This window comes from Siphateles boraxobius, unplaced genomic scaffold (genome assembly GCF_051911475.1).
Source record: "Siphateles boraxobius isolate OS27281-9 unplaced genomic scaffold, OSU_SipBor_1 41, whole genome shotgun sequence".
Classification (NCBI taxonomy): domain Eukaryota; kingdom Metazoa; phylum Chordata; class Actinopteri; order Cypriniformes; family Leuciscidae; genus Siphateles; species Siphateles boraxobius.
The window spans coordinates 18,006,843-18,018,289 of NW_027509042.1; the positions used below are offsets into that span (position 1 = coordinate 18,006,843).

At 36.5% G+C, this 11,447-nt stretch overlaps 1 protein-coding gene across 12 annotated transcripts in view; it reads right to left on the minus strand.

Moving 5' to 3' along the window:
- dlg1a (discs large MAGUK scaffold protein 1a) overlaps positions 1 to 8,611 on the minus strand; it is a 143,390-nt gene extending 134,779 nt beyond the window's left edge. For 9 of the 12 annotated variants that reach the window (XM_077198749.1, XM_077198748.1, XM_077198746.1 and 6 more), the window contains exons 1-3: positions 7,952 to 8,538; positions 7,645 to 7,776; positions 5,531 to 5,706 (exon numbers count right to left, since the gene is read on the minus strand). In XM_077198749.1, the coding sequence (XP_077054864.1) occupies positions 5,531 to 5,706; positions 7,645 to 7,776; positions 7,952 to 7,970 (327 nt within the window). In that variant the 5' untranslated portion in view covers positions 7,971 to 8,538. Of the gene's footprint in view, positions 1 to 5,530; positions 5,707 to 7,644; positions 7,777 to 7,951 lie in introns of all 12 variants that reach the window. The other 3 variants (XM_077198741.1, XM_077198738.1, XM_077198737.1) reach the window with 3 other exon arrangements.
- Positions 8,612 to 11,447: the final 2,836 nt, after the last annotated feature.

Consider the following 11,447-nt stretch of genomic DNA (forward strand, 5'->3'; position numbering starts at 1 on the left):
ACGGAAAAAAAATCTTGGGTCAAAATACTTAATAATTTTAGTTAAAGACCAGAGTCAAGACAAGGGAGAACAATGGTCATGCAAACCTAAACTATGTTTTGGTGCAAGGTACCTTGACTAACATTATAAATGGGGGGGATGATGAAAAGTATAAATTATTTTCCCTTTAATTAATCAGCAGCACCTGAAAAGAAAAAAGCTAATTGACTGTATCTTTCTAAGAATGAAATCAGGAGCACCTGACATATTTTAGTCACATCCACACCAGTCACATAAAACTGACAGTGTGCCACTCTCTGCAAACCATGCTTATGTTCTTCAAAGAGAGGTTCTTGAAAATAGCAAACCACTCAGTAAAAAGCGAGACTAAAATACATACTAAAAACACTTACAGCACACCCAATGACATTCTTGTTAAAAAAAACAACAAAAAAAACAACATACATGAATTTTAAATGTCATGATTTATCTAGAAAATAACTCTCATCTTAATTAAGACCATGCAAAATTATCAAATCACAAATTCAACTCATAACTCCCATAGTAAATAAGTACCGGAAATCCATAACTGGTCATTTGTTTGTATGAGAACATAGGAAAGTCTATGGAAGCATGCTAGATTTTAAAGGAGAGCCCTGGGTGATTTGCCCTCAGGTAGAGTGTCGGTCATGGCTGCGCATTTGCAGCAGCACAGATGTTCTGCTTTTGCCACTCCAGACAAATATAACGCACTCCAGACAGAAAAAACATCTCTAAAACAGCACATTACATAACCCTAAGTTTAGCATATAAGTGCATGCCTGTGTTCAGACATTGCAAGTGTTCCATGCTGTGCATACATCCACTTTACTTGCAAACCTGCGATAACTGTTGAATTCCAGAGGACTCTCTGGTGCAGGTGTGCGCTTAAACACACTTAGCCAGTTGAATAAAATCTGGTAATGGATAAAAACCAGTAGATTGTGATCTCATTATGCTATTTTCTTTCAGGATTCCAGATGCCTGGGTTTTTAAAACACTTCAACATGCTGTTATGGTGGTGAGTGAACATAATTGGCATTAAATGATGAAAGCAGTTTTATCTTTCAAACATCTTTTACAAATTCCACCCACTCAAGAGTACTCATATTCAAGCACTCAAGAACACCCTGAAACTGACCTAATTCTAGAGTGACAGACATTTGTGCCACACTGAAAGGGGAGCCCTTATCCTTAAATATTGTTTATAAATGGGTTTTTAAAACCCATTTATATATATATATATATATATATATATATATACAGTATATACACACACACATACATACACATATATATATACACACACACATATACACACACAGCCATCTTTGCCTGGAAGGACAGAATGAAATATTGTCTTGCATCTATACAGCAGCACACACCCCATCTCAAACTCACATTAGCCTTCAGTACAGCCAATAGTAATAATACTAAACATAAACACTTCGTAATGCATCTTTACTGATTCAATTTTTTAAATTCTAATTTCTAATCCAAACTGTCAGGCAGCTCCAGCTGATTTCATGCTCTCAGATGTGCAGCCAAAAAATATGGGCTAGTTTTTTTCCCAGTTCTTTCTCCTCCATGCAATCACTCAAAAGGAGTCTTGATTCAACCACACCACCTTTTTCATAATCTAGGAGATGCTGAAAGCCCTAACACAAGTGATTGACAGCAAAGACAATCTGCAAAGCATGCACCTCATGCTATATAAGTTTGTCATAGATATGAATGACAACAGTTAACAGCTTTGTTCATTCAGCGCTAATCAACCTAAACGGCTCTCAAAACTTTAGTCACTTTAGTTATAAAATTCAGATGTGTAACTCTTGCCTATATGGACATTGGACCCATCCGAAATCGTATGTCTTTGAGAAATTAAGCAATACTAAAAAAACATTTCACTCCCTGTCTCACTTACTTATTGAACTGAACAAATATTAGACTTTGTGAATGCTCATTGAAGCGATGAATGTGATTCATATATAACAAATAAATATACCATCAGTAAAGCTCCTAGCCATAGTACTGTAACCAATAAGTATTAAAGTTTCACATCTGCCCATCTTAATCTTACAGCCACTGTTTCCATTATAATAAACTGTATGTTTAAAAAAAAAACTTACCTTTGTGCTAACGATACATAAACAGTCCATTCTTCAGAGAGCGACCTCTCAGAATCTCATTGCAGCTGCTCTAATCCCGTCGCTAAAATATGCGAATGCTTATGCATGAATGCATTGTGCGCGCGACATGAACTTACTCTCAGTTGAGCAAACGTACGCATCCATATACCCAGACAAGTCAATATTGCATCACCTCATGTTTCTTTTCAGCTGTGTGTCGGGGATGCTGAGGAGGAGGAGGACGCCTGCACTCATATTGACGCGCATTCAGATTTGGTAAGAGCACCGCGGGGAGACCGGGCAGCATAATGTGCTCCCCTCACCTCTGGACACACGCGCTCCAACAGCACGTCACTGTGTGGGTAACCGCGAGCATTAAAACGCCTCTGCCCTCACTCTGCTGTTTCAGAATCAAACTGTGGATATCACTATATCACTAAATGTTTGAGGTGACGCGCAAACAACAACGAAAGTTCAATTAATTCTGCACCATTCCTGTTACTAACCAAACCAAGTTTGTGATTAATCATGCTATAATGAGATACAATCAATCTGTAAAAAAAGGTATTCGCTTCCCAATTAAAACTTTTTGTTTAATACGTGTGTGTGTGTATACTGTACATACATTGATGGTATCTGAAAGAATGCCACTGTTCTGGCAAATGTTATTCATCTTTTTCAAGGGAGATACAAACTTTAATTTACTAAACCAAAATTTACAATAAAAGTAATATGATTTAAAAACATGCCACTGTATTGCAAGGACTTTTTATGCCAATGCATCCAAGTGTTTTGCCTAAATACCAATAAATAAGTTTATTGCATTGGGGGTGGGGGTAAATGGCAGGAAAAGGTTCACTGGTTCTGTTTATTCTCAGCGCTTTCTTGTCCATCACTTTAATGCTCAAGCTCATTACAACAGGATGGATTCTGATTGGCTGTCAAAAGTTATGTTCATCAACTGGATAAAATCGTTCTCAAAGTGATTCCAACGATATTGTTTATCTGTGCCGTTATCGTTATAGCTGTGGTGTGAACTCAGCTATTCTTTAATATTGAGAATGATTTTTAGAACTATATCATTATCGTTATCTTTATAGTTATGTGAACAGCCTTGGTGTGAACGGGCCTTTAGACAAATAGTGCAGACTGGTCGATAATAACCGATCCTTACAGCAGTCCTTTAAGCTGATTTTTCTTGATCAATTTAGTTCACCTATATAATATTCTTTTTTACAATATCTTCACATTTCTAAAGCTACTGCTGCACTAAAAGTTTAAGAGTGCATTCATTTGAAACCATATTCCATAAATACTGTATATCCAGAAATCTATATAATTAAATACAAAAATATTTGAAAAGGGTATGTTAGACCCAATTACAGTTTCTAACATGCTTTCAATCATTGTGGAGAGACAGAAGTTTGAAGGAAAAAATAAAACGCCACAAAGCTATAAGCACATCCACTGTGACTGCCAGTGGAAACATGAAATTATCTACATTCAAACACTCATCGGATTCATTTGAGACTTCTTAGAAAGGAGTTTGCTATGCATTGTTAAAACACTTTCTATCCAAAGTGTGACAGATCACTGTCTATTTTTGATCCTCCAATGAAAATGGTCTACAAACCTGAAGACGGATCAACCATTGCGTTTATATGAGCAACATTGAAGTACTGCTTCATTCGGAATTAACCACTATTTTTGAACAAATCATTGAATGAATAACAACTAGGCTACTTTCACAAGAATAAAAAAAACATTTATTCTTGTCCGTTTCAGCTTCAACAATGGTGTCATAATTGGCAGCAATTACTCTGCATGCAGAAAATCAATAACAACATTCAAGATACATGTACTGCATACAGCAAACATGCACTTCTATGCTATATATTATAAAGGATTATTAGGAAAACCCGTTAAATTTCTCATTAATGCGATTATCTAATCAACCAATCACATGGCAGTTGCTTAAATGCATTTAGGGGTGTGGTCCTGGTCAAGACAATCTCCTGAACTCCAAACTGAATGTCAGAAGGGGAAAGAAAGGTGATTTAAGCAATTTTGAGCGTGGCATGGTTGTTGGTGCCAGACGGGCCGGTCTGAGTATTTCACAATCTGCTCAGTTACTGTTACTAAAGAATGGTGTGAAAAGGGAAAAACATCCAGTATGCGGCAGTCCTGTGGGCGAAAATGCCTTGTTGATGCTAGAGGTCAGAGGAGAATGGGCCGACTGATTCAAGCTGATAGAAGAGCAACTTTGACTGAAATAACCACTCGTTACAACTGAGGTAAGCAGCAAAGCATTTGTGAAGCCACAACACGCACAACCTTGAGGCGGATGGGCTACAACAGCAGAAGACCCCACCGGGTACCACTCATCTCCACTACAAATAGGAAAAAGAGGCTACAATTTGCAAGAGCTCACCAAAATTGGACAGTTGAAGACTGGAAAAATGTTGCCTGGTCTGATGAGTCTCAATTTCTGTTGAGACATTCAGATGGTAGAGTCAGAATTTGGCGTAAACAGAATGAGAACATGGATCCATCATGCCTTGTTACCACTGTGCAGGCTGGTGGTGGTGGTGTAATGGTGTGGGGGATGTTTTCTTGGCACACTTTAGGCCCCTTAGTGCCAATTGGGCATCGTTTAAATGCCACGGCCTACCTGTGCATTGTTTCTGACCATGTCCATCCCCTTATGGCCACCATGTACCCATCCTCTGATGGCTACTTCCAGCAGTATAATGCACCATGTCACAAAGCTCAAATCATTTCAAATTGATTTCTTGAAAATGACAATGAGTTCACTGTACTAAAATGGCCCCCACAGTCACCAGATCTCTACCCAATAGAGCATGTTTGGGATGTGGTGGAACGGGAGCTTCGTGCCCTGGATGTGCATCCCACAAATCTCCATCAACTGTAAGATGCTATCCTATCAATATGGGACAAAATTTCTAAAGAATGCTTTCAGCACCTTGTTGAATCAATGCGACATAGAATTAAGGCAGTTTTGAAGGCGAAAGTGGGTCAAACACAGTATAAGTATGGTGTTCCTAATAATCCTTTAGGGGAGTGTATATAATAACATAATATTTGTGCAGTTTGCGCATGTCAAAAAAATAATTCCCATTTGAAGCTTGTGACAAATAGGCCTAAACACACACATCAGCCCGTTCACTTGTTTAGCATTCATGTATACTACAATGCATTCAGGTTCATCAATTGGAAGGAATTCAGTCGATTGAAACAAAAGTTTTGCATGTAAACATAGCCAGGCTCTGCAGAGTTGCCAGTTATGGTGTTCTTTCCAGCTCTTAACGCCGAATGTGCTCTTGGATGGTTAGATACATGATGGAACATAATATTCTACTTACCTCTTCGCTTTGAGTACAAATGTTGGGCACAGTTTCTGTTAGTCCAGTGGTGCTGGGAGGGCCAGAGAGATTCCATTCATTAACAGGAGGAAAATTTTCTCTGGTTTTAAGGCTTGATGGCTCCACGGGCTGATCCTCATTATCCTGGAGGCTCACTTCATAAAATTCCTGGATATCTGAAAGAATTAACAGGTTGTAATGAAGTACATGGGATTATATAGCCACAGATACAGCTATAATCCCTATAAATGTTCACAGAATCAAACTTTCATGAAAATACAGATTTCACACTATTCTCCTTATAAATTACTACAACAAATTTATCCATATCCATTATACATCCATACATGCATGCATGCGCACTAAAATATTTTAGGGGCGCAATGAAAATTTCTCAAATAATGTGTTTTACATTAATACAGGGATACAGGGAGACATTTACAAGCAAAATTATTTAATTTATTAGAATATAAAAAGTACAAATATTACTGAGTTTAAGTATTGTATTGTAATAAGTATTGTATAGCATTGTGAGTCGCTTTGGATAAATTCATCATGGATCTACACCAAAGATATATTTCAGTGTCAAGTTTCATGACTGCTAATAAGTAATAATAATAAAAAAAAAATATATATACACACACACACATATCTATATGGTTGCACCAAAAAAGGAGCCATCCATTGACCATTATGCTGCCTTCAACACAGCATTACAGAATTTAATTCATCTTTACATTTTTGTAAAAGTAGGCTGCACTGCACACCATGTCTTCCCACACACATAGCAGCCGACATGTATGTAACACACTAAGGATTTCTGTGTGCAGTGGCATAAGAATCTGATTAAATAATTTTTTTAAATTAACATTCTTTTGGCTTTTCAGAGATACTGTTAAATATTTATTGATGTTTTCAGCCTAAAACACGGACTAGATGGACTAATAATACAATGGACTAATATTAACACCATGAAATAAATACTTTTTATGGTTGTTAACAGCACTTCCATAGATTCATGCAGAGATCAGTCCAAGCAAAATGAGGAGTTCAAATCATGGAAACATAATGGTAAGAATGCACTGAGTTGTAACCCACTGAGAACAGCATAACTGGAAACTAAATAGAGCAATGATGCATTTCAAATGCTTCTTAATTAAGTATTGAGGGATTTAAGTATGCACCGCTGTGCTTTGATTTGTCAAGTCAGTGTGGGCATATAAAGATGTTCTAAATTACAATAGGGTAGGCCATGCTACTGTTAACGGTTTAAAACTGCAAAAATCCATTTGTCAATTATCTCACCACAACCTTTTATAAATGCACACTAACACTGTGCACAGAGCAGGCAGTATAAAACAAATTTATAAAAAAACATTTCTAGTTATTATTTCATAGTTATTTCTGGATATGTTTCATTGGACTTTGTACAGCGCTTGTCACCAGTAATTTCTTCTTCCGTTATATCTTAATTACATAAACTCCCAAAAGACCCAGCTTAAAAGCAAAACTTAAAGATTTTTCCCAAATTGACAAAAATTAGACAAATTACTTGAAATGATTAAACAAAACACGGTTTATTCTATTCAGCTAATACGATCCAAAACACTTTTTGACAAACAGATTACTATTTCCATCATTTGTCCATGCATAGTAATTGCTGGATAAGGTCTAAAAAAATACTTTAATATATACCTACAAAATCCACTATGCAAAACCCAAAATGCCCATGATTTTTCTAAAACCTTAAAGGGATAATTTACACAAAAATGAAAATTCTGTCATCATTTACCTATCTTCAAGTTGTTTCAAGCTTCTTTCTTCCGCTGAACACAAAATATGATATTTTGAAGAATATCAGTAACCAAAGAGTTGATGGTCCATCAACTGTTCGGGTACTCATATTCTGATGACAGAATTTTAATGGGTGTACTATCCCTCTTGCAATGCTTTCCATGAGTATTGAAACCCTGCTTCTTTCAATTTTCACACCACTGAACTTGTCAAACACAAATAATGTTGAAGTCAAACCTGTTCCACCATTTCAGCCCACAAGACAAAATGCCAAGAAGCTTCCTTGAGGGAAAAAATTGGTTGTTCTAACAGCAACTTACCTATAAGAGCCTGGAAGAGTGTACTCTGAAATATGTCGATGACTCTCTCAATTGAAAGTCTGAGATGAGGGTCTCCAGTCTGTCTGAGTTTAGTTCTGTATTCCTCCAGAAGCTGCAGAGCCCTCTGAGCATCTGAAAAATAAAATAAAATCATTATAAAACACTGCTGAAAAACACTGGCCAAACAGAACAAAATAAGATGTTTAAAATATAGATTAAGAAAAAAAATTAGATTTCTTCATTTCACTCATATACTAAAATATTGCCTATACGGAATCTATAGCCTATACTTTTAAAGACACCTCACCTTTCTTTCTCACTGGCATGATCAAAACTCAAAGATTCAAAGTCCCACACTTTTTAAAAGGCGACTTTTGTAAAGCATTGGAATGATTGACCGATCACTTTCACTTTGAGTCGCGTCGCTTTGATTTGGCAGTGATCAACAATCACCGGTGATCGCTGAACGGGTCAGAGTGACATGTGAGAGTGAAAGATCAATAGCAATAATCCGCCACTACAATAAAAATAAAAAACTATAAACGACCACTTCACTCATAACCTGCTGTCAGTACCCCGTAGGCACTTTCATACAACTCTGGACTTATATCAACTTTCCACAGACGAATGAATGGAGTTAATCAGAAAATCGCAGTGTGCATTAAATATTTGGAAAAACTGCCTCCGGTCTGTTGCAATGGAAGTGGTAGAATTGGCAGAAATAGGCTACTAATAATCCCTGTTGGAGTGCAAGTAAAGTTCACTCGTAGACGGGTTGCCGTCTATACATCTCTCCCGTTCCCTTCTGACTGGAGTCCTGGATCCCCACACGTCCGTAATCGAAACTTCTTCAGCGCAACACTTCCTCTTTCTTCCAGTGTGCCCGAAATTCCCAAACTTTCCTGCAAAATGGCGACCTTGATATGCAAACAGATCACATGATCTCCTGATCTACTGCCTTCCCTCTGCGCTCAAAGGAGTCAGCGCTCAGGTTTCTTCACTCAGCAGCTGCGAGAAAGCAGACGGTAAAAGAGCGAGGTCTTTATTAAATTTATCCTCACTTTAAGTAATGAAATCTGGAGACATTATATGAGAACCATAGTACATCAATCTCGTTAAGAGTAGCCATATGGGTAGCTTACTGTGGTAGTAGCCTAGGCTATAGAATATGCCTATAATTTTATTCAGTTTTATTTTGAACCTTAACTAACAATGACATTTTTATGTAGCCTGTACATCATCCCTCAGTTGTTTGACATTAAGCCTAGGTGAAGAGTATCTCGTAAAAATGTTGTGACATCAGATCAATCCTCATAATCCATTGGCCTGTGTCTGCTAATGAAATGACTGTGGTTGAGGTTTATAGTCTCTTGAATGGCAAACTGGAATTATCAAAATCCTGCTTCTATCAGTAGGCTACTAACTAAAAATGAATCTTTGTGATTTCATGTATTACACATCCGTAGTTGATTTGAGTGGTGTGCAAGAGTTCTTATTATATTAAAATGTTATTATAATATTTCAGTTTGTATTTCTAGGGGACAATTTGTCTTCTTTTGGAATTATTTTCATTGATGGAGAAAAATTATTAGGCCTAACTAACTGGTCAAGTTTTCAATAGATTAATAACTTCATAGAACTAAATAGCCTACATATTACAGTAACAATAAATAACATTAACAATTAGCAGTAGATTTGTTGCAGTACAGTATTTACTATTTTCCATGTGACATTAAATACAACTGTTCATGTTAGCTCAGTTGCATTAAATAATAGGCTATTAAAAGACACAACTTTTGATCAGTGGCGGTTCTAGGGGGTGGCCAGGGGGGGCCAGTGCCCCTGTGACAACAAGCTTGGCCCCCCTTGTGGCCCCCCTAAATGTGGAGTGTGAAATAATTACAAAACTTACAAAGTTACAAAACTGTTTTTTGCTATCGTTGTTTATCATTGTTATCGTTGTATGCCTATCATTTTTTATTATTCTATTTTTGTGGATTTGCTTGTTCACGTGACAATTCGCATCACATTCGCGGGAATCGCGGCAGAATAACGTCTGTCTCATGCACGCGAGAGAGGAGAGAAGAAGAAAGCTGGTAAATGTCAGTTCAGTTGTAAGTTCATTCTTTATGTGCGTATGGGGTGTGCGATGTGTATTTTTTATTATGATATTGTAATCAAAACTATAGTAGGAGGCACTGTGAGCTGACATCGCATTTGTCTATCGTCCTTTCACTGCTGTGTGCAGTTCATAGGTAGCCTATGCCCCCAAATTAGTTTTTGTATTATATTTATATCATATTATGTTCTTATATTAGAATATCAAATCAACAAGTGCGCTGTTTCCCGTGCACAATTGCAACTGTGATATTGATGTTATACAACAGTTAAATTAACAATAAGTTAACATTGGGAGTTACTTTTTAGACACAATATTGTCAATATTGTTTGTTTTCCCTTTATTTCGCCGACTAGAATTTCAAAATGAAACCGTAGCAGAGTCAGACAGCGATGATTACTTGACTGAAATCCGCGTTTGGAAAGGAATCACTTGCTTCTTTCCCGAATGAATCAGCCGTTTGAACGAATCGGTTGAATGAATGACTCCCTCAACTCACTTAAGACAGGGACTTACCGCGGCCTACTGGCGGTTTTAGTTTCATATTTAAAGTACCCTTTAATTAAAACTCAAAATTCGAAATCATTTCATATTTAAACATTGATTAAAAAAAAATCTCATAGCTTTATTTATGCAATTGTAAATGGAGGGTAAATATATTAATGCCGCTTCTGTGTCTCCTCTGCACTGCAAAGATGGATTTTGATTGAATGATTTAATTTGACTGGTAGCAGTGGTACTGTATAATTATTGTATAATTAAGTATTATTGTATAAATAAGTAAAATTACTGTATAATTTGAATGTTAGTATTTGACATAAAAGGTGATGCATAACTCTAAATAAGTTTAGAAAGAATGTCCATAGGTGAAATTGCCCCTGGAAATCAATTTAAGGTGGCAAATTTTGCCCTTAATTAAAAAATTAATTTCTGTCACTGCTGTGAGCTGACCACTGCATAGAATATGAAAAATATGAATATCTTTGTGAGTCTGCTGTCAACAACAGGCCTAAACCAGCCATGGCACCAGCACAAAAACACAATCAGTAAAATATCATCTAATTATTATCAACAAAACGTTGAAAATATTGAGATATATTTTTGTCAATATTGCGCACCCCTAATGTACGGTATTAATTTTAGATTTCTTCAGGTCTTAAAAAGCCTTAAATTTGACTTTAAAAAGTGTGCAGGAACCCTGTAAACGGTTAGACATAGTTACCTAGCAAGTCAGTTATTTTCAGTAAATGAATTAATAAGCTTCTTGGTCCCCATTGCTTTTGCTCTATAGTTCTCACCAAAATAAAGAGAAAGAAGGACATCATGTCAATTACAGTTACTGTGACTAATACTGAATATGTAATGCAAATGTAAAAATATAATGGAAATGCAAATACATTGAATGATTATAAACATGGTATTTTGCCTGTTAATGCCTGCAGTGCAGTGCAGAAAATGATATGACAACAATAAAGTCTAAATGTAACTGGCCCCTCTAACAGTACAACTGGCCCCATCTTGGCCCCCCCAGTTTAAATGGTCTAGAACCGCCACTGCTTTTGATTTTAATAATGTTTCACTAAATGTTGAAATTAACATTAACTTACATTAATAAATGCTTTATTGTTAATTCATATGTTAACTAATAGGCTAAGAAATGTTAACGTAACTTTTTTGTAAAGTG